General features: G+C 48.6%; 1 protein-coding gene across 5 annotated transcripts in view; it reads left to right on the top strand.

Annotated features, from left to right (window-relative positions):
- The window catches only part of SPECC1 (sperm antigen with calponin homology and coiled-coil domains 1), a 124,011-nt gene that overhangs the window by 62,499 nt on the left and 34,256 nt on the right, over positions 1-27,256 (top strand). For all 5 annotated transcript variants that reach the window (XM_090026463.1, XM_090026462.1, XM_090026460.1 and 2 more), the window contains 7 exons: positions 4,996-6,569; positions 8,575-8,782; positions 9,629-9,702; positions 10,915-11,093; positions 20,184-20,329; positions 20,622-20,722; positions 23,191-23,272. In XM_090026463.1, the coding sequence (XP_089882589.1) occupies positions 4,996-6,569; positions 8,575-8,782; positions 9,629-9,702; positions 10,915-11,093; positions 20,184-20,329; positions 20,622-20,722; positions 23,191-23,272 (2,364 nt within the window). The remainder of the gene's footprint in view (positions 1-4,995; positions 6,570-8,574; positions 8,783-9,628; positions 9,703-10,914; positions 11,094-20,183; positions 20,330-20,621; positions 20,723-23,190; positions 23,273-27,256) is intronic.

The following is a 27,256-nucleotide window of genomic DNA, read 5'->3' as shown; positions in this document are numbered from 1 at the left end:
GATTCTTCAGCAGAATACTTTCGTGCTATTTGGGCTTGCATCACCAGCTGATGTCCCCCAGAAGAAGGGCAGCCTTCAGGCTAAGATAAAAAGACTGTTGCTAGTATGCTTCTGATGGACCCCTACACCCATCACCACCCACCATCTCATGCATACACCATAGCTGGCATCCTCTTTACCTAGCCATTCATTCATTTTTGTCGGTTTTGTCCCTCCATCCCACCAGCATAAGAAAGGGAACTGGTCAGAAAAGGGAGGGAGAGAGTAAAAAAGGCAAGTCTGTTGCAAACGCAGCTTTTGGGGAGGACCATGGGACAGAGCCCATAAAAACACAGTGACTTGTTTGCAGACGCTTTTTGTCATTTTGCCGTGTTAATGACTTTTAACTTTGCAGCCCTACCATGCTTTGTGGCCATGCAGTAATTTATTTTACTGCTCTCGACATGCAATGTGTTCACTGTTGCTTGTTTAAAAAAAACCCAACCACGGAAGGTATCGTACCATTGCAGTCTGAGTCATGCACTGTATGGTTCACCGAATGTCCAGCCTCACTGTCTTAAAGTGCATGCATGCACTAAACTAAACCTCCCACAAAGCACACGGAAATACCCACGTCCAGCAGGAATCGTGGCCTTCTTGCACCTCTGAACCTTCGCAGGGGAAGACGTGTGGTCATTCTGATTAACGTCTTGCACAAAAGCGCAGGTATTCTTCACAAGTGACTCCTAATCTACGCATAGAAGCACGATGGATCTGCGTCCGTCCACCTGTAAGATTTTCTCCCTTGCTCTCGCAACACGCTGTGCAAAACAGAGTACGCAGCTATCATAAGAGGCAGATATTTCTTATCTGCCTCCCAGCTTTGCTATCAGGCATCCACTGGCTTTCTGCAGCTACTCAGGTTATAGTTTAAAAAAAAAAATGCTTTTTTCTGTGTTGCCAGCATACAATAACAGGCTTCATAAGCCAAGCAAGCAGAGGGTAAGATGGATCTGAGACCAGCTCTTGTGGCTTTAAGCATTGCCAAGATATTTGCCACCTTGCCTGGTCCTTGCCTTATCGGTATTAGTCATGTCTGCAACTGCCAAATCCCGCGGGCTTCATTTCTAAGCAGAGGCCTTAAACGAGGCAGTGATTTCAGCTGGCTTGCATTCCAGCCTGGAGCCAGGGAGTTGTGCCCTTCCACTGGGTGCCCCTCACAAGCTCCTGTGACAGATGTGGGGAGCTTAGCACAAAAATAGAGTGGAAGCATAATGAGGAAAAGCTGTGAAGTGCCACCCGAAGCATGCCTTCTAAGGGAGAAATGCTGCAGCAGGCCTTAGCGATGGGATTGAAATGGCTCCAGACCATCTTGAGGAGCCAAGCCTTATCTCATTAAAGTCCTGCTTCTGGCAAGAACTGAAAGGCAGGGAATATCCACTGGCAGGGGGTGCTGTGAGCTGGAGAAGGAAGCAGCAGGTGGGAGCCAGAAACTCTTGGTTTTCTTATCCTCCCCAGGAGACCTGCATTTTTACCTCCCTGTGCCTCTGTTTCGCCACCTCTAAAGCAGACATGACAGTTGCCCATGTCAAAGGACTTGAGGATAGCTCGGTCTGGTCATATTAAAGCACTTTGAAAATGCAAAGCAGTGCCTGAGCATCACGAGTTACTTCTGAATAACTGAATAGAGTAGCAACGGCATCCCAGGGCGAGAGCAGGCAGCCCCCCAGGAGCCAAGAGCCCTCACGACAGCACCTGCTCCGAAGGGCAGCATTGATCAGAGGCAGGTGGGATTTGGGGACAACAGGGAACCGGAGCTGTCCTGCATTTCCGGTGCTTTGGGGTGGTCCTCAGCCTGGCTGCATTGCTCTGCAGTGGCCTCAGGCTGCGGGACTGAGTAACCATGGGTCCGCTCCATCTGAGGTGGGGAAAGCATCCTCCGTGGAATGAAGTGTAGTGTGGTGCTTTGAGTGCACCTTGGTGTATGTTCTGGGGTGTCTCCCTTCCTCCCTTGTCTTTGCAACCCCACAAGGAGGCATCAGGCACGTGAACAGCAGGAGAAAGCAGGCAGGGTTGTCAGTGCTGAGAGATGGCAAACACGTGGTGATTTATAGGGAACAAGTCAGCAGAGCATGGAGCCTGAGAGCCTTGCTGGCACGTTCAGCTGGGTTTGAAGCCTGTGCTGCTTGGCACGCTGGTGAAGTGCAGCCTGTACTGGTTAGATGTGCTTCGTTTGGATACTTACGGCTCTCTTCTGTGAAATCCTCGTCATCGTGCGGTGGAACGAGAGGCCGGCTGGACCTGGAACGAGAGGCTGCCTGGGCCTGCCAGCAGAGCCGCTGCGTTGTTCTCAGGGACAGCGTTGTTTCATCGCAACGCCGGGCAGGTGCATCAGTTGTGACCACGTTGCTCCACATTGTGACGCAACCTCCTTGTTGGGATTAAGCTGGCAACGAGGTTGTGTCACTAGCTTTGAGGGGCCCAAACTTGCTGCACATGGAACAGCCCATGGCAGGGGTGATGCTCCCTTTCTGTCCTACCGTGGCTCAGGTGTGCCCTGATGGAAAAGTGGCTGTGTTGCCCAGGCCCGCTGGCTGAAATAGCCCATACAGTGCATCCTGCCCCAGCTCTGACTGTATGGTTTGCAACTGGCTGTAACAACCCCCATGCTTAATAACCATCCAAGAAATAACACTGGGCTTTAAATTCTCCCCTCGGCCTGTGCCCATCTATTTTCACCCCTAATGCATTTCCATGCCTGAAATCTGTGGTGTGATTATAGTTGCTTTGACCGTGCTCTACACACGTGGTAGGAAGCTGTTGGCTTCGAGCAATGCACTGTGGAGCATGAAAGGTTCGGCTAAGGTTTGGACAAGGCCCCTTGCCCTCTGGGGCTCCCGCATTTGAACCTCCGTTGGAGATAAATTGTATTAAGCTTTCCTCAGCTGGGCGTGACACTTGCCTCGCATCACACAGATCATTTTGTTTCCCTACATCCTCCGTCTTGTGGTCTTAGTTGCATAGAAACCAAGGGCCTCATTCTCCTCCTGCGCTGGATGGGAACGCGGTTGAGAGGTGCCAGCCCTTGGCTTAGATAGTGGGACCCTCCCATGGCTTGAACAATGCACCTGCACTCCCTTAATGTGACAAGGGAAGTGAGCGTGAACCTCCGGCACCCTTTGAAATGCAGTGGAAAAACAACCATCTCTGCTTGCGCTGCACTTCAAGGCGGCTCCCAGCTCCCTGGCGGGACGTGCTGCCTTCTCCAGCTGTAGATGACTAAATGCAGCCTGGCTGTGTGGGCTGTCTGCAGTTGGGCCAGAATATTCCTGCTATCTCTTCCCATAAACACTGCAGCCTTTGTCTTCTGCCTTATCATGCTTTGGCCATAACAGAGAAGTTACTGTGCTTCCTCCAGAGAAAAGCCCTCTCTGTACTTCAAGGGGTATTTTCAGCCTGCTCATCATTCCCCCCCCACAGTGCTTATTGTGCTGGCTGCAGTGCGGGTGTGCGTGGAAGAAAGGAGAAGATGCCCCTGGTTGTGGGGGTTTCATAAATGTATTGCATTCCCTGGAGAGCTGCTGAGCAAACACTGTGTGGGCAACCTTAACTCTTCAGCGCCCCGCCAGATCTTCGCTGGGGCTTTCTCAGTCCTGGGAGAATCTGGGCTCTACTTGTTGGGTAACACGGGAGCCAGAAAATCATCTAGCAGCTGAGTTTTAGTGTCTCCCCTTGGCACTAGTAGCCCTTCACATGTATAGGAGCTTCATGTGTGTCATCCAGCGAAAGGCTTCCAAATCCTACAAAACTTAACTTCTTCCAGTGCTTGGCTAAGATAGTTACAGTGCGAAAAGTTCTGGGTGAATTCCCTATATTGTTTTCTGCGTTGTTGTGAAGCTGCGGAGACAGCATTTTCCTTGTTTGCCTTTCCAGTGGTAAGACTTTCTCTAGTCCAGAAACCCTTTGTCACCAGCTCTGTATGAGGACCCAGCTCCCTTGCTGAGGACATTGTCTAGCTGTCAGGTCAAGATGTTCTCCAATAAGCACAGGACAGCATGCAAGAATATAACTGGGATGATGTGATTTTAAGATACCATCTCATGAACTTTGAAAGATGGAGGAAACTTCCATCTATTAGTGGAAAGCAGGGATTCCCGGCTTTCCAGTGAGGCGTGCCTTTGGTTTCTATCTTAGGTGGCTCTCAGGGTCACATGCCTTGAAATAATTGCTGCTTCCAACCAAAAAAAACAAATACAAGTCATCTCCCAATAAACCCAAGATGCTTTCTGTGCTGCAAGCAGCTCTCTGATCCATCTGCCCTTCGTGTAAGTCGAGCAAACCATTGCTCCATTGAGCGTGCTGGGAAGCAGTGCTAACCAGGTGGATTTTGGGCCCGTGAGTAACATAAGTTGCACCTTCCAAGCAGATTTTGAATTATTTCTTTGAACAAAAACCTGTCCCTGCCCATTATCCATCTCTACCTGTTGGTTTTCAGTTAATTTTCTTTCTCATTAAAACTCTCCAGTAGTGATTAAAATGCAAATATGCTAATTTTGTACACGCTATTAAAACCCATTTTGATAATGAAAGCCAACAGCCTGTCCTTGGTTAGTGGGCTTTCTTTTAGGAACCGTTAGTCAGTTTTTAATTAAGCATCTCAATGCAATTAGCATAATGTAATTAAAATAATCAAAGACTCCATTGTTTTTGTCATATAATTAATATTGTGGCATTTGGGGTTGGACTTTAAAAACGCTGTAGATTATGCTTCCCATTGCGCAACAAGCTAGGCTGGCAGGCTCTTCTTCTTTCTGGGGGAAGGAAGCAATACAACATAAATACGAACGTCCGTCAAGTAGAAATCCAGATCTCTGGCCAGGTGTGAAGCTATTCCGACACCCAGGTGTTTTCTCCTGCTGGCTCTAGGCCATAGCTGTGTTGTTATGGATCACGTAGATGTTGACTTGTCTGGCATATGAGGTAATTTGTCTCCTCTCTTCTGTCTTTTGCTTCAAGGAGCTGTTTCATCAGCCAAGCGCACAGGGATTCCAGCTCCTCGGGAAACCCCGTCCACCGTCTCCAGAGAGAGGGCAGTGTTGCGTGGACCAGCTAACACTCGGAAAACTCAGCCCAGCCCGACTTCTAGCGGCACGCCTACGCCTACCAAACACCTGCGCTCCTCGGCCAAGTCCAAGCAAGAAAATGAAACCGGGGAGAAGGCCGTTCTGGAATCCCAGGTCAAGGAGCTCCTGGCAGAAGCAAAGACAAAAGACTCGGAGATTACCAAACTCCGGAGTGAGCTGAAGAAATGCAAAGACAAAGGCTCACCTAACTCTGAAGGGGTCAGTGTGTTAGATCAAAACTTAGACATGTTGCCACTGTCACCTGGTGACATGGACCCGCTAATACAGACTCTTCAGGAAAAAAACAGGACTTTTCAAAAAGAGCTTGCTAGCCTGGGGGAAGAAAACCGCGTTCTGAAAGAGAAGCTGCTTTATCTGGAGAACTCCCCCCTCTCGGACACGACGGTGAGCAGTGGAGGGGACAGCAGTCTCCCAACCCCGACCACCCAAGAGTCGAGTTTTGGAAGCCCAACGAAAAACCTAGTAAGAGGTGAACCTGATGAGGCCAGGCATCGTCCAAACGGAGGGGCTTTACGCAACTCGGGTTCTTCTAGCAGTGACGTGACTAAAGCCTCCTTGTCGCCCGATGCATCTGATTTTGAACATATAGCAGATATACCTTCTAGGCCAGTGTCCTCAAACAGCAACCCCTTCAAGGGTTCCAGGTGCTCCACCTCAGGGAGTTCTCCAAATAACATCAGCGACCTTTCCGTGGCTTCGCTGACCGAGAGGATACAAAAAATGGAGGAGAACCATCACAGCACTGCAGAAGAGCTGCAAGCCACTTTGCAAGAGCTGTCCGACCAGCAGCAAATGGTGCAGGAGCTGACGGCAGAAAACGAGAAGCTGGTGGAAGAGAAGGCTCTACTGGAGAACTCCTTCCATCAGCACAGAGAGAGAACAGAGCAGCTGAGTCAAGAAAATGAAAAGCTCATGTCGCTCCTCCAAGAGCGAACCAAGAACGAAGAAACCAAAGCGCAGGAGGGGAAGGTCCTGGAGCTGGAGCAGAAATGCACAGAACTGCTCGAGAAAGCGCAGTTTGAACGAGAGAAGCTGCTCAACATCCAGCAACAATTAACCGGGAGCTTACGGAGCTTAGAAAGAGAACACCAAGATGCCCAGGAGGTGATCAAGGGCCTAGGAGAGGAAAACGAGAAGCTCAGTAGGCTTCTAGAAACAGAACGGCAGAGCAATAGCATGGTGACAAAGACTCTGGAGGACTGTAAAATCGCCTTAGAAGGCCTGAAGATTGAGAATGGGTCCCTCAAAACTCAGCTAGAGAGTGAGAAACAGAAGGCTGCAGAGATGAGTGCGGTAGGATGTACTACTGACAACTCTGAGGTGCAGGAGATGTTGAAAGTGGCCCATGCAGAGAAGGATCAGTTGGAGCTGGCTTGCACTGAGCTCAAGCAAGAGCTGTTGAAGGCAAGCAGCGAGGTGAAACAGGCCCAGGGGCTGCTGGCCAAGGTAAGGCAAGAAGAGCACTACACTTTTATGCTGTGTGCCCTCTTTCCCTGCACCAAGCAGAGGTGTCTTCAGGCCCCAAACACCAGTAATAAAGTAGAGGTCAATGAATAAGCTCTAGTGACCAATCAAGTCTATGAACTTTGCCTTCTTTTCTGGTGACAAATGATCTGCAGATGATTTTAGGGGATTTAAAATGTATTGCCTATTCAGAATTTGCCAGCTGAATAATCCCTCCTTGCTAGGTTGTTTGTGAGCAATTCATGGTATTCAAGATTTGGTATTTGAGAGAAGTGACTTAGTTTTGATGGCATGCACAGATCACGTGATATTGCCTACTCAAAAAACAGAAACACGTATAAACTCCTAGAATAGTTTTTGACATAAATAGTTGTTTTTACAGATACAGCATTTTCTTTCTGTAGTATCTGGCTTAAAATTCACTGTTTTCACATCAATTCTCGCTAGCAAATGCATTTACTGGAATAGTCGGGGAATGAGCAAACACTCAAAGCGAATTAAATGTTTCGTTAAAGAAACATATCTGAAAATGTTTTTGCTATTTAACCCAGCTCTGTAATCAAGGCAAACTCAATTGCTGAGGGTTAGTGAAGGACAAATGTTAAGTTCGGGCTAAATGGTGGAGACAGCTGGTTTATCAAATCATGAATTCCGTGACTACAGATCCCACAAATGTCCCTACGCATGAGAAAGAAATGGCCGGATGCCTTTGAGTCAATTGACTTCATGGTGCAGGGTCAAGCCCAAAACGAGATGTTTTGTAAAAGTAAGAATGTGCCAGTCTTCTAGTATCTTAATTAAATTCATGGGAGGAAGTATCGCATAGCACACTGGCAAACCTACAGGCTTCTGGTTAGAGTTACATGAGGCCTAAATCCTGTCTGGCAGGAGAATGGACTCGTTGGCTTGATTAGTTGCTTTCTTCTTAAATGGCATTGGTCTTGCTACGGGATGACTAGTTTCGCTTGCTGATATCGCTGCATCCAAGACAGTATGCTGCTGCCTCTTTTCATGAGTTTTCTCCTCCTCACACATAGCTTTCCCTGTGCTCGCAGCCCCCCGGCAGTCTGCTGTCATCAGTGGTGCAATTATCTGGACCCAGGTGTTGAGAACGTAGCTGCTCGGCGGGTTGTCACCGAGCAAGCGTAACTACAATGCGCGATAGCGATTAACATCCTGCACCGCCGGGGGAGCAACAAACAGCATCTACGGCGGTTCCTGGCTGGGGGAGGGCATCGTGGGAAGAACCATAGAGTTGACTAGTTGCAGAGGAAGAGAGCGGTGCCAAAAAGCACCTCCTGCCCGGGGTGATTTAGGAAGTCCAGATGTCCATTCGCCTGCATAGGTGACCACAGCAAGTGGGGAGGCTCCCGGGGGCTTTGGATTTCTCGCTGGGGCTGATCTGTATGAAGAAGAAATGTAAAACCTGTCAAGTGCTTGGTCTCTGCCCTAAATTTTTATTGCTGGGTTTTAAAACCACAGATTCCCTCCTGTTGAGTTAGGTTGTTTTGTGTTGCTGCACCTTTGTGCCACCCAAGCAAGACCACAGGCTCCTGAAGGCTTTTCTGCAGCCAGGCCCTGCCTGTGCTGCTCACTGAATGGGCAGCACCTGCCTTGCTTTTGTATAATCCACTTTTCCATTTGGCGGGAGTCTCTCACTTCCACGGTCCGTGGATGCGTGCTCCTGACGCCCGTGCCTAGGGGCAGCTCACAGGACTGTGTGCATTCATCCCTTCAGTAACTCCACATAGAGAGAGATTTTGATGATCCAGAGTGGCAGCAGGGAAATATTAATCTGGATAAAACAGCTCTCTTTTAGGCTCCAGTTTTTCCGCACCACTCTCTTAACGTGTGATTCATTGGTGGGGTTGTGGGTTTGCAGCTTCAGGAGAGAGCGTTGCTCTAGCAGGCCATATCTGCCGTGGTGCAGAGTGATTTCATTGAAGAAACAAGGGTGGACTTTGCAGCTTGCTTCCATTCCTTCCAGGTGGAGACAGAGTACAGTCAGCTGAAGGAGCTGTGTGACCGGCAGGCCGAGCAGCTCACCAGAACCAGCCAGAAGCTGCAAGAGAAAACTTTGGAGTACGAGGCCGAGATCAAGAACCTGAAGGAGACCATCTTTGATTTGGAGGACCAGGTGGAGCAGCACCGTGCCATCAAGCTACACAACAACCAGCTCATCAATGACCTGGAGAGTAGGTGGAGCAGACGTGGAGCTCAGGCAAATGTGTACAGGGGGAAGGGCTCAGACGCAGCTTGCAGAAATAACTGAGTTGGAAGATTTTCATGTTGGTAACCTCCAGCTGAAAGGAGGATCACACAGCCCCAGATGCTGGATTTTAAACTGGGCATGCTGGCCTCCTTTGTAGAGCACTTGTGAGGCTTACTGATGAAAAGCACTTATAAGTTAGCGGCTATTATTAATTTTCAAGGCACGGGAATGGGAAAGTGCCACCTGGTGGCCTAAGCCTCTATTTCTCCTGCCAATCTTATACGGTTGCAGTGTTGCCTGATTGATGGTCCGGGAAGCATGCAATAAGCAAGGGTTTTTTGGCAACGTCACTTATTTAAAACTGTATACGGTTGGTTCGATAAAAGAAGTCCCCAAAAACGCTTTGCTTCTTGCAGTGCTTTATGGAAAACTGAAAGTACCCAGTGGCTACATACCGTGCATTTGATCCTAGTAATTCCCATGTCTTGGACAATGTCCAGGAGCTGGCCATTCATTTCAGATTCACTGTTGATTCTGTCCCTGGTATACTAACAGCTGGACACAGCGAGTTTTATTCAGTTTAATACTCCAGTTCTGTTCCTGCAAACATAACCTAGAATGCCGCTTCGCCCTTTTCCTAGGCTGTCCTAGACAAAGCCTTGGCTGATCTAGGTGGGGCCAGGCCTGTTTGGAGCAGGGGGTTGGACTGGATGTGACCTTCTGAGGTCCCTTCCCTTGTCTGTGATTCTGCGACCAATGATTGCTCCATCATTGTCTGTGATTCTGTGATCATCCCACTTATCGTATTTTCCCTCCTGACTATTCCCAGGTAAAGTGATGAAACTGGAAGAGCAAAAGCAGGATCAGGAGAAGCAGCTGAAGACTCTGACCAAACAGATGAAGGTGAGGCTCATGCTCCTCACGCAGGTGAAGGCACCAGCTACACTTTCCCTGGAAGGCTAGCTTTGCCAGAGGCACAGCATGCTGCTTCAAGAGACTCATTCACAGGCTATCAAAACACCTAAACACACCTGTCCACCCCATTTTCACTCTCCTGTTTGGTTCCAGCTGAGTTTGACCCATTCTTTGGCTAAATGGGGAAAACATGGTAGAGACTGGTCTAGTCGCTTTGTATCATTTGGCTGGATAGCTTCTGTCAGTATGCTTGTTAAGAGGTGGCAGTCTCTTATCAGATGCCATTGCCCTCTGTCAGACACAGACTAACACACCCAAGTTTGTATCTGACTGGGTTCACCACTGCCAGCTACAGGTGCCTGTGCCAGCACCAAGGAATCAACCTATTACTTTGGCATCTCAAAAGCGTTCCTTTACAAACAAGTAAGAATAATCATTATCACTTGGCATATTGCCTTTCCAAAGCCCTGCACACGCAGAAGATAATAACACAAGAGTTCTTCAATAACAGATCACTGACCATCATGGCAAGCAAATCCCATTTGCAGTTGGTGATAGAGTAAGCTTGCTAAAGTTCTGCTACAGACCTAAAGATAACGTGGCTTTGTGTCTGTGCTCTGAAAAAGCCCATGTGCACACAGCCTCCGGCATCAGTAGGAGATCTGTGTGCTGACATGGCCCTTAGTCTCCCGAAGCAACTCCTGGAATAAATATACCCACAAAGTACTACATTCCCATAAAAAAAAATGCTAGTGCCCATAAAGATGCCCATACCAGGGTCTAGAATTGCCAGCATCACCTGGTTCCTGTGTGTCAGAGTACATCTTGTCCCCAAAATGGGGAGCAAGTAAGGGAGTGTTTGAAGCAGTTGAGGAATTGCATGAATGTCCCTTTCATTTGCAGCCACTGTCTTAAAAGATCCAGAGGCCTGGTGGTACTTTCCCCACTTTGGAATACCCAGTGCAATGTAGCTGTTGATGTGAAACAGAAATAAGCTCTGCTCCCCCTCACTTCCCATTTTGGCCATCCCGTCACACCTTTATTGAGTCCAAGCATCTAAAACAGGCTTAGGACTGTTCTGAGGCCTTTCACAGCCTTCATCAGTGATTACTGATGAAGGAATCAGTCGCATGTAATGCACCCAACTCTAGTGGGTCCATCCATCCTGATGCTCAGCTTCGATGTATCTGCCACATTTAGGAGGATACAGAGGAGTGGAGGCGTTTTCAAGCCGATCTGCAGACTGCGGTGGTGGTGGCCAATGACATCAAGTGCGAGGCCCAGCAGGAGCTGCGTGTGGTGAAGAGGAAGCTCCAGGAGGAAGAGGAGAAGAGTGCCAGGCTGCAGAACGAGCTGGACGATGTGAAGGGCAGCAGCAGGTTGGTCACTCACAGGGATCAGGTCCTTAATCTCCATGATTGCAAGTGTGCATGTAGACAGTGCTTTGCCTCTAACCATACTTTGGCCTGGACATGCATGCTGTCTGTTTTCAATCCCTCTAGCAGGTTTTGTCTTTTATTCTAAGATGTGTCTGGTTTTGTCTTTCTTAGGTCCTGTCCAGCTTTGCTAATAGGGCCTTGAGTGCAGGCTGTAGTCAACAGGCAGCTCTAGGATTTGCCTAGTGTAGCACTTAGTGTGGATGGGTCTAATCTTAACACTGTCGTGTATAGGCAGCAGAGTAGCTGAACATATTTTATAGGGTTCCCTGAAAATACATTGCTTTTTTTTGAGCTGAGAAGAGAGGTTGCACCGTATTAGGCTAAAATGGGGACTAATGCAGTGGCTCTGCGAATGTGGTATGTGCTGACTGAATGATCAATGTGAATTTTAGGAAATCATCACCTGAGGCAGCCCATCCCTCATGGGAGTTCCCCGTGTCTCTCTAGCTTAGCCAAGTGGTCTAAGTTTTGTCCCTCAGTCAGTGTTAATGTTTCATGCAGGCATCATTTTGTCTTGCAGTGAGACAGCGCTTTACCCAAGACTTTACCTAACACACAAGCTTCATACAATAATCATAAGAGAGATGTCACAGGCTGTGTGAGAAATGTACGCTGTGCTCTTTTGGTGGAAAGAGCTGCTTTACCAATACAGGACAGCTCTGAGTTAAGCGGAGTTGGAGTCAATGGAGGGGACTTTATATCAGGGCCTTTGCACAACGTGAACAGTGTTGTCTAGAGACATGGGAAATGGATGCATCGAGTAGGGGCGGTGCCCCTCTAAAGGGGAGCAGGGCCATGCAGTATATTTCTTGCTCACTGACACAGCCAGATCAGAGCTCCAGAGGCTTAAATTTCTATCGAGCAGTGAGAAGAGAGCTGCACATCTAAGCAACAGAAACAGTGGCACCATTTACCTGAAACATGCCAGGTTTTCTGTGCTTCTCTGGACCTGTTTGCTCATTCTCACCCAGTCGGCCCATAGAAGATGAATGTGGCAACCACTGGCCATTCCTTTCAGGGGACATAGGGCAAAGCTTGTGCTGCCTGTGTTTTTTTACTGCTCGCTGTCTGCAGGGCCCATACATAAGCCGGGAGAATATGAATAGAGTGCAACTGGTAAAGGATCAGGAAGCGGGAATCACAACTCCTGGCTTAGATGGACAGAAGTGCTTGCTAAAAGAATAAAAGCGTGTGTGTGTTAAGATCCAAGTTCAGTAACAGGGTCCCCAGTCTGTGCAGAGTGAAAAGCTACCAGCGAGTATATCTTGACTTAGAAGAAGAGGATGAAAATCATATCACCAGCCAGGACTCAGATTCAGAGTCTCCACTGCTGTTAACGATATCACAGATGCTTGGAGCAGGGCAAGGGAAACAGCTTCTTGTTCTGCTTTAGACATTAGCCCAAGTGCAACAGTAAGATTCGAACCAGCTCATAAGCAGCCCCTCTTTCAGTTCCCTCAAATTTTAAGGGAGGCTGGGGAAAGACTCTTGATTTCAGAACTGGGTTGTTTTTCCTAACTGTGCTATCACAGCTCTTAGGATAGAGCATTAATTCTGATCAACTGCCTAATTCTAAGAAAGTTTGGGGAGGAGCTGGCCTCTAACGGGATACATAGAAAACCTCAGTTGAGCATACGCTAGTTATAAAAGCAGAGTGCTATCTTTCAAATGTGCAAACGGTTCCAGAAGGGCCTGTTCAGACAGACTACCTTTCCTGCTGTGGTAATAAGAGGAGCTTCCAACCAAGGCAGAGAAGGAAATTCAGGTCTAATCCGATTCCCCAAATGATATGCTTTTAATTAAGAAGTCAATTCCAGCTTGTGTTTATATCTGTCTGTCTCTGTTTTGCTTGCCTATCTGTCAGACTTCCTTGTTGTATTACTTTGGACATGGAACCAGAAATGTAATCTCAAGTAGGCAACATAAATTCTTCGTGAAGGGAAGGTGTTGAGCTGAGTTTCTGCATCTGTCCCACATTTTTGGTAAGAGATTTGACGGGGATCACACGCCGCCTGTGGAGAAGCTGTTCGAGGTGCAGTTGCAATGCAGAGGGGCACACAGGAGACAGAAAGCAGTATAAATCCGAGTCTAGAACAGCCGACTGCCCAGTGCTGGGCAATGACATTTGAAAACTTGTACTGAGTTTTTGTTCAGCAAATCCCTGAAGCCCCCAAAGCTACTAGTGGTAACCAGTGCCACACTCCCATCTGCCCTCCCATTTCCGAGGCCACTAATCCTACCCAGGTCCCAATCCGCTTTTATTTGATAAGTCTTGGGGCAGCACTTGATCTCAATGCAGGCAGAGTCCGTAAGCGCTACTGCTCGGAGTCAACACTGAATTCTTGTCCATGCGGTGGCTTTTGCCACAGCCTGGGCCCTGGCAGAAACCTTCTGTAGCACAAACCAGATCTATAAAATATCCCTCCTGTTTGCTAATGCTGAGCAGCTGTGCATTCAGCAAGACATCAGACAGTCCCAGGTGAAAGTTTCCTGGGGAATGCACCTTCCAAAGAGTTTGCTGCTCAAAGGGGTTGTTTTTTTTTGGCAATAGCTCCGCCATCTCTCGAGGCTCTTTGGAACCCCTATCATAAATTGATCTTGAAGCCAGTTTACCTCCCAAGAGATCCTGCCTTTTAGCGTTGGCTTGTGGCTGCCCGAGTTCCTGTCTCCAGCTAAGTTTGGTTTCACCGTTACGTTCTTCTAATCAGAGAAAAAGTCATTTTTGGTTCAGGAACAGCCAAAGAACTTGCAGAAAATGCCCTGATGAGGTCATCAAAGCTCATCTGAATGAAGGTAAGAGCCTCTCAAAGACACCTTTAACATGGATTAACTGTCTAATTCTGTGACTAAGAATGTCGGAGGGGGCGGGGGGATAAAAGATAAGGCAAAGACGCGAGACAGGGAGTGGAGGAGTTACTTCAGTACTTCAATCCGGAATTAGTGTTAGCACGTGCCCCAACATCAGTCCAAGTGAAAGGAATAGGCCAGCACCCCTGCGTGTTTGGAACGGAGCTTTTTATGATGCCTTGCACCGGATGCATGGTTGTTTTCTGACGTAAAAAGCAGAAACTGTGCAATCTGCTGTTGCACAAAGTCCGTTCACGTAGGTGGTGATTTGTTGCAGTCTCATCCACTCAGAACACAGGCCTGAAGGTAGCTGCTCTATGACCATAAATATCAGTGCTGGAAAAGCCATCTGAGATTGGGTCCAGTGCCCTGCCAAGGGAAGCAAGTGTCCGCAGGACACGCGTAGGCCCAGTTGACTTACGTACGCACTGACACTCCGGACCCATTCTGCCAGTACCGTGGCCAGCAGCAGTAAAGCGTTGTCTTTCTCTGACCCTTGTGCTTCCTCGTTAAGGTGGCGAGGTTGTTCCGCCATCCCCCATGCATTGCTACATGTGCAATGGGATGCTAATACTATGCACTGCAAGTCAAACCCAGGCTGGAAACGGTTGGGCCAGGACGTTATCCTGAAGACCCACTTCCTAGAACAGAAGAGAACATGCAATTGCTCAAAGGGAGGGCATTAAAGAAGGACTCTCCCCTATCCCACTAATTTGCTTCCACCCTTCCTACTGTAGCCACATCTCCAATGCCGCAGCATGGCAGTGTTACATGCTCTCTCTCCTGGAATTAAACTTGTATTATCTGTGTATTAAACCCTAATGTCAGTCTGTATGTGCTGATGTGCTGCTCCTTTGTGCCTGTGTTTTTGCAGCTGTTCTGTCTTAAGAGGTTCGATCAGTTCACGTTGTTCTCTCTTAAAATGAGAAAACCAGGGGCTTCAGACAGGAGCCTGGTTGAGTTGTGGTTTGCTATACTGAGCCACTCTGCAGGGTTTGGGGGCCACATTAAGATTATCCCAGCCCTTTTGGTGTAAGAAACCAGAAACGGGAGCCCTGGCTGGAGCAGACAGAGTCTCATTGTAGTTCCTGAGTAGGTTCTACTGCCCGGGAGGAAGACAGCCAGGAAAATGCTCATAAATGCCCTTTAAAAATATACCTTCCCATCCAAGAGACATGTTTCCCTTGTTGTTCAGATCATGACTTGCTAATGGTGGCCCACTGATGCTGCTTGCCTCTATGGGACAGCAAGACAGAGCGACTTCAAGAAGTCTGCAGGACCATCCCAGTCCCAGAATGTCACCCCAACCACTGATCAGTATAAATGGGGAGATGTAAGCCTAATTGACTTTCCGCCTTAATGAATAAGGATTCTTAGATATAGGAAAAGAAGAAATAAATGAGGTCCCAATATCCTTTCAACTTTGATTTGAGACCTTTCTGACTTTCTAACCACCCCCCCAGGTCAGTGGTAGTCCAAGCAATGTGTGCCTAGGTGCCAGTAGATGACAGTATTGCTTCCCCCTCTGTATTGTTCACCATTTGCAGCCCACCCCAAGGGGGATCGTCCCTGGGGAATTTGGACAGTGCATTGTATTTTCCCTTCCCCTCCATCATCTGTGCATTGAAGAAGACTGGGTGAGGGGCAGGGGAAATGCAATGTAGCATGCCTGGCTGAGAAGCAGTCTCTTGGATAGTGTCTGGCCCCTTTAATCTCCCCTCAGGAGGAAAAAGCAAGTTGTTCTTGAATTGTAACCACTGCTCTGCTGCCCCTATGTTTAGCGGGGAAATGGGAATTATTCTAAAACACTGATGATTGCACTGCTGAGCTTTGTTTTATATAACTTGTTTTATAATTTGTCTTTGTTTCCATAGGTGCCTGATCTCTGCCAGTTAGCAGAGCCCTGGCATGCTGCAAAGCCAGGCCTGGGGGACTCCTCAGACAGTATCTTCAACCCAAAAAAAGGAAGTTTCAGCTGGAGAAAGCACCTCAGATTATCACTGCCCTGCAAAAGTCCAGTGCATCCCAAAGTGTGAATGCTGTTCAGACCCACCTTCTCCCCTGCGCAGGAGCTTGATCCTTTGCTTTCAGCAGGCTTCTGTCTCCTGAGGATGGTTTGAGGTGGAAACCCTTTTGAACCTATTTTAAAACAATGTCAAAGGTATCTTAGAAGCCCAAGCCTTGGGACTGAACTGCCTGTTGACTCTGGGGGATGGCGGTTTCTCTCAGGTGGAAATCTGAGCTTACCTTTTTTTTTTAAGTTAAAAAAAGAAAAGTGTTTCTGTGTGTGTGTCTCATCTGTAATATTTTGTGCACGCACATGTTATGTACTCGATATATAACATGGTTTACATATATTTTCTAATGGCTGTAGGGTTTTGCAGGTGGGTATGACAAAGAAGTGCAGATCACCCATGGAGACTAGGTTACTGGCCTCCGAGATAAAAAGCCACGCAGGGAGGTGCAGTGTTTGTTTGGTTGCCTGGGTGTTTCGGAGGCTGTGGAGGCAACGGTGACAACAGACTTGCCGCTAGGTGGTAGCATCTGACTCAAAGTACATTTGAGGTTTGGGCATTTCTCGCTGTGGACTTCTACTCAGAAGAAAGCATCCATGAGGTCAAGACAAGCTGTTTCTCCTGCCTATGTGGATGGCAGACAGAGCGATCAGGAGGAAAAGCAAGAAATGCATCAAGCCCTCAGGACAAGAATAACCCTCCCCTGAAAGAACCTCATTCTCATCCCCTTAACTCAGGTGATGTATACAGTCAGGGAAGATTAGCCATTGCAGTACCTGAAAGGTGAAGATACCAGGACAGCTTTCCTAGACACCAAGGAGGAACAGAGAAGTACCTTCTTCGTCATGAGACGGTTGGGATTCATTCCCTCGTGGGACTGGGATCCCATGATTTGGGCCTGCGGCGCCCACTCCTCCTTCAGGACAAGAAGACGTAGTGGGAGCCTGGCCTCAGGACAAGAAGACGTAGCGGGAGCCTGGCCTCAGGGCAAGATATTGTAGGGAAGCGCTAAGCACCAGCGTGACTTTGGCGTGATCTCTGTGCCACGTTACATGCGTGTATGTGCACTCGTGCTGCCTCTCTACCATCTGTGCTGGCAATTGTTGAATGTTTTTATATGTTGAAAAGTGCATTGAAGTGCAAAATAAATACGTAACTGTGTGGCAGTGTCTGCTGCTTGCTCTTGGCCTCTTTTCTGTTCTGTGTATTAGCTGCTGTGTGCATCTCTTCTTTGTCTCCCCTGGAAGTTGGGAGGATTCCCAAGCTGCTTTGTGATGATGGCAGTGTCAGGAAGTGAAACCAAGGAAACCACCAGCTCTTTTAGAGTACACAGTAACGCATTGCAGACAACATTGCTTGTAGGAGCCGGTCAGAGCATTACAAACAGAGCCCCCCCTCCACCCTCCCATCATCTGCTCTGCTTAGCCCCATAATAAACGCATTAAGCACCCTGAAGTTTGCACCTTGTTGACTCACTATTATTCATGTAATCCAGACCTGAAGAACAAACACAGTGACCAGCTGCTGGCATTAGAGGAAAGCTCATTGCCTCAACTCTCTCACACTCCTGGGGATCAAGTGAATGATGATGGTATGTAAAACCTCTCTTAATTCCCCTGCGGCTGAAGTGCTTTGGCTTCCTCTTGAAGCCGCTGCGCTGCAGCTAGTGGCACTTGCTGCCTCGAGCTGTGTGTAGCATTCATCTGTGTTTGAAGCAAAGCACGCGACCATAAATTACTGTTTTGCACAGGTTCTGCCCTTTCTGTAGGAAGGCTTCTTTAAGAAGACCCAGGATATCCCCTAAGTCTTTGCCAAACCTATATCGTGCACTGGGAAAAGTTGTTTTTGGTCTTCAGCTCTGGCTTGGCACTAATCTTACTGGGTCATGTTCTCATGCCATCTTTCTGAATTCTTTCCTCTTGCAAGATTTATTTCTGCCACCTTAAATTTTGAAAGCATGCTGGAAAGCCAGGTCCCCAGTAACATCCAGTCTTTACTCTTTTATATAAAGCTTTTGCTTGTGTTTTGAGTGAAGGGCTTGGCACTAAGGCACACAAATCTCATATTCCCCATTGCATCTTGGATTGGCTGGTGGGATGTGCATTGAAGCCGAGCCCAAATGCCTGAGCACTGCTCCACATGGCTTCAGTCTAGAGGTTTCCACTCAGGAGGACCTCTGTGTTGTGAAATGCTTGAGTTTAATAGCTTCAGGGTATGTGTATCTCTGAGTCAGTAGCGTTCACCCACAGCTCATGGTGTGCATCTCACCATGGACAAAACCTAGGACTGGCTTCCAGAGTTGGGCTGGGGCTTTGATCTATCAAGGCAAAACCTCAGCTTGGCTTTGCCCCCAAGCTGTCGCAGTTTTTTCAGGTCTGTGGGCACTCGCCAGCCTTTCAGACTCTGGTTATATGCAGTGAACTTCACTCTCACTCTGCCTTGGAGACTGCACAGCCCTTCTGCACAGCAGTCTCCTTTAAAGAAGTAAAGTAAAGGACAATGCATTGACGTGGCCAGCTGGGCATCCTGAGATGGGGCTCCGTCTCAGCAGAGGCCAGCCTCCTCTGGGCCTTTGTACCTCCTTACAAATAAAGTTCAGACACTGCTGCCTCTTAACAACTTGCTTGTGTTTCGTGAAGCCGTGCGGGGCAAAGGAGGTGGGAGGAAGGGGATTTAAGGCTACCCATCAAAACCTGGGATGGTATCCCTCTGACCTCGGCAAATGTCACACCCACTGTTTCCTTCTCTCCTTATTAGCCTAGCCAGAAAACGGGACTGAAATGGATTTTTCTTGAGCCATCTGCATCCGGAAGCCCCCGGCACGCAGGAGCCCGGGTGAACTAGCAAAGAAGTACCCAGTGTGCGCTTAGACAGCACATCCTTGAGCGCTGCCAGCAACACAAGCATGAGTCATTCTTCTCTGTCGCATTCACGGCACCTCCAGCCCTCTTGCATTTTGTAGCCTCCCGGTGATGCCAAAAGGGAGATAAAATTAAAGCGCCTCTAACTGCTATTTTTAGCCCAGCAGGAGTCATGCAGCCCCATAGGCAGTTTGAGAAAGGGCTTCGTCCACCGCTCCATTCTCAGTTCATTTCTGCCTGTTGACTACTTTTTGCACGCATCTCACCTGTTCATGGGGGGAGCTGTGGATCAGTCCACATAGCTTTGGCTGCTGGCAACCCCTGAACATAACGTAATACAGGCTTGGTTTGTAATGAATCGGTCTCAGCCACCTAACTCGAGCTTTTCCAGACCCAGCCTCTAGTTGACTGAGGTCCAAGTTGGGCCCCAAGGGCTCTCAGGAAAGTATACTCAGCTTCTGGGTAAGCAGGATGTTTAATATGAATTTATTAGTCTGTGTATAAATTCTGTTAATCTATGGATAGGTTCTCTGATCTTCTAGTCTGATCAGCATGACACAGAGCAAGGACTTCCCTGACTGTCCCTGCCTTGGGTGCGCTTGCCGTGCTTGACTTAGTGTGTGTGTTGCAGAAAGACAGGCGGTTTTGAATTACAGACTTTCAGTGTTGAATCAACCACAGCTCTTGGTAATCATCAGAACAGTTTAATTAGCCCCACTGCTAGAAAAAACAAACCCCTGTGCTTTATTTCTAGTTCAAACGTGTCCAGTTTGCTTTCCCACCACGAGCCTTGAGATGCTGGTGTCCACTAGACTGAAGAGACCGAGGTTCTTTTCCACATAAGGGCTTGTTGGTTGTGAACAAGACATACCTGAACTTCCTCTTGAATAAGCTGAACTGTTGAGCTCTTTACTATATTGTAAGGCAGGTTTTCCAATCTCTTAATCAATCTCCTTACTCTTCTCTGAGCCCTCTCCAATTTACCCGCATCCTTCTTGCATCATGGACACCAGAGCTGGACGCAGTATTCCAGCGGCGGTGTCAACACTGCCAAGCACAGAGGATACAGTAACGTGGCTAACTGCATTTGGGCAAGTCAGGTCTCTTCTCTCTCCCTCGGGTTCCTCACCGATGGGATGGACCGGTATTTCTGGCCGCACGAGGGATTTATGCTGGGCACTTTGAGGACAAGCAGGCAGAACTCGTGCTCCAGCAGTTACTTCCCTTTCCTGCCGTGTTTGAGGATCCTTCACCTCAGCCTTGTGCTTCCTGTTGCCTCTGACTTTGTTCTGGTTTCTGCTGTGCAGGCTGACCGCGGAGGAGGTGGACCCCACGGAGGCAGACACCACCAACCGCTGGCAAGGAGTCTGCGTGAGCAGGGCGTCCCCCACTCCCCCGGAGTCTGCCGCCACTGTGAAGTCGCTGATCAAGTCCTTTGATCTGGGCTGCTCAGGTACTTGAGTTCAGCACCTGGGGTCAGAGCCGATTTCAGTTTCTCACGGAAGTTACAGACACTTAGGACGCAGCAGTAAACAGCACGTGCTTATGACATCTGTTGCCCTCATCTAACTTCCCAATAGAAATTTTTGGCAGTGCTAGAAGTGCACAGAGGCTACTGGGTGGCTGCCAGTTGAATACCAGAAAGCCACTGGGTCCCTATTCTGAAAGGAGGGGGAGAAAACGTCATGCCCCGTTTTTTCGGTTGGATCTGAAAGGTTCCCTTTTGCCTTTTCTTCTCCTTCCAGGTAGCGCTGGGCAGAGCATCCCAGTTCACAAAGTCCCGCGGAGCCCTCTGAGTGGAATCCCAGTGAGGACGGCCCCGGCAGCTGCCGTCTCCCCTATGCAGGTACTAACAGATCTTGAGCTGGGTAATCGCAGGGTTTGCTCCGGTTGTGGTATACCTTCAGCACATCAACATGCACATGGCTGCCTCGACAGGAAAGGGAAGCCCATCTATTTATTTTCTGTGGAACATCAAACGCTGGAGCCCTAACAAAAGGGATCAAAGCGAGCTGGTTTTCGTCTCCAGGCGGAGGGTCCCAGTGGGCGGGTGTGAACTCCTTGCAATCCAGGTCAGAACTTTAATCAGCATTGACCAGAAAAGTAAGTTGTGATCGTTTAGATTGAGCTGTGATAAGCATCAAACTAAGCCCGGTATTTAGCCTGTGCGTTTGAGAAGGGTAGGGAGAAGAGAGATGACAGATGTGCCTGGGGAGCTATCCTGCAAGTGCCCATGAAACGAGCAGCTCTTCAGGGCTGATGGATAAGCTGTTACATCTTGGTTTCTTCCCAGAACAACCCTCTTCTGGGACGCGGTGCTACTGATTGTCACAGCATCAGTCAATTAGCATTCTCTTAGTAGCCTTCAGGGCTGTTATGTGATATTTCCAAAAAAAAAGAGATCTGTGGGAGTGATGGGAAAGCAAATACAGTGACACTCTCTGACTTTTGGCGGTAGCATGCATGCCATAACATTACCAGCCCCTATAAAAGCAGCTGGGCCTTTGTGCATCCGTTTGTGCTGGGGTCGTATGAAGTCTTTATGGATATTTAATGAGTGCTGATAAGGACTGATTCCAAAACAGTTTCTTTATTGAGAAGCAAATACAAAACAGGAATAAATTACCTATTCCCTGGAAGCCAATCGCCCCATTATTACCAAGCATTGCTAGTTGGTCAGGTTTCTAGTGATGGGAAGCAGTAGAATGACGAGTGGAAGTCAGGTGAGTCCTGGTATTTATTTACTCTACTATCTCCCCTTAGGGGAGTAGTTGCTGCCCCTTAACTTCCAGGCCTAAGCCTCTGGTTTTTGCTTTAATGCTGTTCATGTGTCACGGGATCAGATTAACTAAGGCAGGATGCTTGAATAAGGGCAGGTCTGCTTTAAGTACACCCAGAAAAAAGTCAAGGTCTGCTTCTCTCACACTGGTGTGCTGTAGCTAGTTAGTATGATGGACAGTTTCTCGGGTGATAGTTCCTCCTCATTGCCTGCAATTATTTTCCAGAAGCTGGAGTGCTTATTTTCCTGTATCAAGCCCCGCTGGTGATTATATAAAAGCCAGAAGCAGCTGAGTCGATATTCTAGGTTGACCAACTAGGGAGGCGTTCACTGAAAATCATGGGCCACTGGAAAAAAAAGACCATGACAGCTATGAGACAGGTTGGCAAATGAGCTCAGATCCCCAAAAAAGCAACCTCAAAACAGGCCATTTTTAAAAGTCTGGTCCTGCAAGCTGGTGAACTTCGCACCTCATGGGCTAAAACAGGACTTTGAGGTCCTTGCCATTTTCCAGGACCGAGGCCTAAATGTGTGACAGATTTCCCAAAAAAGAAGGCAGAGGATGCCTGTTTTGGTGGCTGCAAGCACGGGACATTGAAGTGGTGATTGGGAGCATGGGGGACCCCAGGAAAAGTACTTAGCAAGTGTGAGCGTGCATTTCCTTTGTTGACTCAGAAAAGGTAGCGAGAAGAATGAGATTAAAGACTTTACACGACTGGTGAGGCGAGGCTGAGGGAACTGGGCTTATTTAGGCTGCACAAGAGAAGACCGAGGGGGGATTTGGTAGCAGCCTGCGGTGGGCCTGCAAAGAGGAGGGAGCTGGACTGTTCCCAGTGGGGCCAGACGACAGGACAAGGAGCAATGGGCTCATGCTGCAGCCAGGGGAGGTTAGGTTGGATACTAGGAAAATCTTTCTCATGAGGAGAGTGGTGAAGCACTGGAATAGGTTACCCAGAGAGGTGGTGGGATCTCCATCCCTGGAGGTTTTTAAAGCCCAGCTCAGTAAAGCTTTGGGTGGGATGATCTAGCTGGGGACGGTCTTGCTTTGAGCAGGGGGTTGGACTAGATGTGACCTCCCAAGGTCCCTTCCAGCCCTCATTGTCTATGTTTCAATGATTAAACATGCCCTAGCAGCTTCTATTAATGCCAGACTAAGCGGGCAACACTAAGGGTGGGAACTGGGCCTGGAAGTGAAAAGGAGCTCTTTTGTGTCCGATTCCTGGGGCAGTAGGTGGAGGAGGAGAGACTGGGCAGAGCCCGCGATGTCCCCTGGGGCCCACAGCACTAAATTGTCTTTGGCATTTGGTTAAGAAAAGAAAATTCCTTGAAAGGAGCCAAACCGCTTGGTACTAATGGAAAAGCGTTATCCCAGGATCTGGCCAGCTGCAGGGCTCTGGGCAGGTTTATTTCAGAGTGCTCTTTGCCCTTCTTTCCGGTGTTTCATCCCTGGGTGAGGAAGACCTTTTCTCTGATTAGCCATTAGACACGCCGGGCACATTTTCTGATGGATTTTTCTATGCTTGCTTCTTTTGCAGAGACATTCTGTTTACAATAATGCAAAGCCAGCCAGCAAAGGAGTTGCCAAACACTCGGACCTTCCGGACCTTCCCCTTGCAGGTAAATCACAATACATACATACATACCAGCATAGCGTCTCTCAAATGCTCCATCTCCAGCTAGACAATCCTTCCACTTCATCTCTAGTCCAAGCAACACAGTGAAAAAGGAACAGTATCTTCAAAGTGCCTTTAGATTTGAGAGATCTTATCAATTTTACTTTGTTGCTGCACTCCCCTGAGGATTGGACCTCGAGAAGAGCTCTGGTATGTTATGCCAATGCAAACCTGCCCTCTTCACCCGAAAATATCCCCGGCACCTCCATAATCCAGCCAGTGGAATAGGAGATGATTGTGTTTGCTGCAGTATGCCTGTATCTGGGACAAGTCCAGAGGGTTTTCTTTGGGGTTTTGTTTGTTTTGCAGTAGGGTTTCAGCTGAAACGCACCAAACATCTTCAGCTCCAGATGCACCCATTTTAAGAGCCGTCCATCTGGGCTCCGAGTAAAGTCAGTTCCCGTAGTTCTCGAGACAGGCGTTTGTTTTTGTTTCACGCGCTGCTTTTTGTTCTCTTGTCACGTAATAGTCGTTTCTGCCAGCATTTGTTTTTCCTTCCTCCTCTGCAGTCCCTTATCTTTATTATCTCTACCTATTGTTGCTTCAGTATCAAAACCATTATCTATGAATTTGAAGGCCAGAAGGGATGTTCTGGTCATCTAGATTCATAGATGCTAGGGTCGGAAGGGACCTCAGTGAAATGCCCCCAAACTTCGGTGAGCAATGGACACTTGGTCTCCACCCCTTCGCTGGCAGAGGTGGCTTTGGGCATTTCTCTCTGTGCTGATAGCAGTTCCTTGCCCGGTTCTTTTAAATACCTAGTTAAGATTTCACTGTCACGGCTCAAGACAAACAGGTCAGAACAAGAGGAGTATGGCAGCATTGTCCCTGCTGCTGGCTTCTCCTGTCACACCAAGAACTAGAGGGTGGAGGTCACAACACCACTGGAAGGGCCTGGTTGCCTTTGAAACCCAACCCAATTCTGTCTGGGTTTCTGGAGGGCGTCTTGCCTGGGACTGTACATGCTGCTCATCAGTGCAGAAAACCAGTTTCAGCTCTTCCAGCTGTACACCGGTCCTTGAAAATAAATGTAGCCCCCTTTCACAGCTAGCCACCAGCAGATCTCTGAACTGGTCACTGTGCCTTTAAAATGTCATTTGAGTTGAATTTTAAGACTAGAGCAGTTGACAGCTGACAACTTCACAATGCACCAGCAAGCCAGTGCTGTTCTGTCCTGCAAAGCCAGGGCATACCAGAGAAAAGTGGTCTCTCCCGCACCACTCATGTACACCAATGAGTAGCTCTCAGCCATCTCCAAACCATCAAATGAGGAGGTGGTGGGGCAGTAAGATGGAGACTGCACATGGGCATGTCCCTGCTTCCAGCACAGAGCTCGGCAACTAGATCAGAAGTTAGAGTGGCAAAAAAGCATGTATTTTCATACTTGGGAGGGAAAATTCCTCTAATTAAGAAAATACAAACATTCAGCTTGGGACTTTCAAGGACTGCATGTCTCGAGGGAGAGTCTTTGTGATGTGGACAGTTGTCCAAAGGAAAATATGCTGCAACTAATACCTCATTCCATACAAGCCATTTATTGGCAGCAGCTCGTGGTTACTTATCAACTCTTCTACAAGTATCTCACGAACCCCAGTATCTCGCTGTATCTGGGGTTTATCCAGTCCTAGTCATCCTCAGTGAAGTTTCTCACAGAAATGAAATTGCAGTGGCTGTGTTTCCAATCTAAATAATCCCAGAAGGCAGTTGATCTAAGCCCCAAACAAACAGTACTGAATTAAACAATATCCCCAAGGAGATTCAGAGTGAGGCAGTCTCCATAATAATAACCTCCAGGCTGGCTCCGTTCGACTAACATCACAACAGGGTGCTGTGGGGTCCGTAATATGACCCAAATGTACCCAGTTGCGGATACATAGCTCATTGTCTATGAACAGAGCATTACTTTCTGGTGTCTGTCCTGCAGTTTCCAGCAGGAAACTTGTAGGCAGGGACAAGCTGGAGGAAGTGTGGGATACCTGGTGCAGTCCAGGCCTAAGGTGTAGGGTTGGTATCTCATTGCTGTCACCGTTCCAGGCAGTGCTGTCTCAAGCCTGATATCACCCAGCCCAACAACCACAAAGTCCCTGCACTGCAAATATCAGTAGATAGTTTGGGGGCGAGGTGCCCTCCCCTGTGTCCCATGCTGTCTGTAGCATTATTCCACCCCCTCTCCTTCCAGGGGGCTCCTCAGGTGTCCTGCACTCTTCCTTCTCGCTCTGCGTCTGGGTCCCTGGAAGCTCTCGTGTCTTCTGTGCCCATCCAGGATGATCTCTTCTCCTAACTGTGCTTGTACCACACTTTTCCCTGTGAATCCACATTGAGTTCCTTAGCGTGGCCTTCCAGGAGCCATCCGGCACGTTCATGCCAGTTCACCACAGCATGCATTTGCGGCTCTCAGACGCCAGCAAGAAGTTTTCATCTCCCTGCTTTACTTCTCTAATTGTATCAATTGCTGCATGTAATGTGGTATGTGCATTGCCATAGATAGGATATTCGTCTGCTTAAGGCAAGAGTCAGTCCATGGGTGTCCATCTGTTCTCTGTGGCTATTTAAATTGGGAGAAATGGTGGATGGTTTCCTGTAGATGAAGAGCAAGGAGGCTCTGGAGAAGCCAGGCACAGATGGAGTGCGTGATGGGAAACTGGCCAGCAGCACAGACGCAGTCTTCAAATAGCGGAGAGGGTAACGCCTGGAGGCTGCAGCGTGAGGAAACTGCTGGGCAATCGCTCAGAGCACATCAGGGCCAGATGTGCGGGGATGCTTCTGGACTTACTTAGTCCAGCAGAGTGGAGGGCTCTTTTGGAGTAATTCTGGTGTGAGCTCTTGGCAATGAAGGAAAGCCCAGTGTTTCTTTTCCCGCTTTCCTGCATCAAGCATTTAGAAATCGGGCATTTACTTTTCCCAGTTTCTAGGGAATTCAGGTGATCCCCAGTGGGGGACTGGAAGGAAAGGGCCCAGGTTTAAATAAGAACCAGGGGATCCAGCCCTGCCAAGGACAGAGTTTCTGGAGCCAGACTCTGTCTGGACTGACACCTTCCCCTTCCCATTGGCATTCGCAGTAGGGGTGAAACCAGTGAGTCCCGCTCCTCATGTGATGCCAGAGGGGCTCTCCCCACTTCTGTTTCTTCCCTTCCAAGTATATTTGCTGATGTGCCCACTGCTGTGAGTCCTGCTGAGCGCAGCCTGCTCCCTGCGGTTGGTGCAGAACTGCCTGCGGTTATCAGCGTGGGAGAGAGAGGCCAGCCAAGCAGCTGATGGGGTATTTCTCCTTCTCCCCCTGGAGATACCTCTAGTTCTAGTCGGGGTGTGTGGGGAGCATCAAGGAAACTAAAACAGCCCTGGAGCAGGATGAAGCCCTTTGCAGAACTGAAGGGAAAAATACTCCCCATAGAAACCATACCTGTGAGATGGAGTTGGGAGGTGGGTGGTTAAGTCCGTGGTTCTCTGTTAGCTACAGTGTGTGAAACCAGCTTTCTACGCTGTGCCGCATGCTGCTTGCCCAGAAATGTCAGTACGTCACCCCCGACGGGTGTTGCCCTCAATTGATTTTGCTTCCCAGAATAACAGTCGGCACAGGCAGACAGCAGTGTTTCTTCCGTAACAGCGCGGAGCCTGGGACAAAACCCAGCACCCGCGAGTGTAGACCAGGCTGTCAGCGGCATGCCCATGGGGTTGCTGTCGCTATATCTGAGGGGGGCTGTAAGCATTATATCCACCACCGACTGACTCCTGACGGGCCGGCCATGCGTATGCTCTGCCACCATTCTCGTAGCTTGTTGTGCCAACGAGTGCTTTGTACCTAGCTGGGAGGCTGCCCTGTCTGGGCAGAGCAGGGGAAGCCCCAACATTAGCTCTCGGCACTCCTTTCTTTCTTCAGACCTTATTTAAACACCAGGGTTGGTATTGCTTGCTAACACTCAGGACCTGT

Source organism: Crocodylus siamensis, chromosome 13, assembly GCF_052110815.1.
Source record: "Crocodylus siamensis isolate JL-2025a chromosome 13, ASM5211081v1, whole genome shotgun sequence".
NCBI lineage: Eukaryota > Metazoa > Chordata > Crocodylia > Crocodylidae > Crocodylus > Crocodylus siamensis.
The sequence above is the reverse complement of the archived record's forward strand: the minus strand, read 5'-3'. Positions and strand labels throughout refer to the sequence as shown.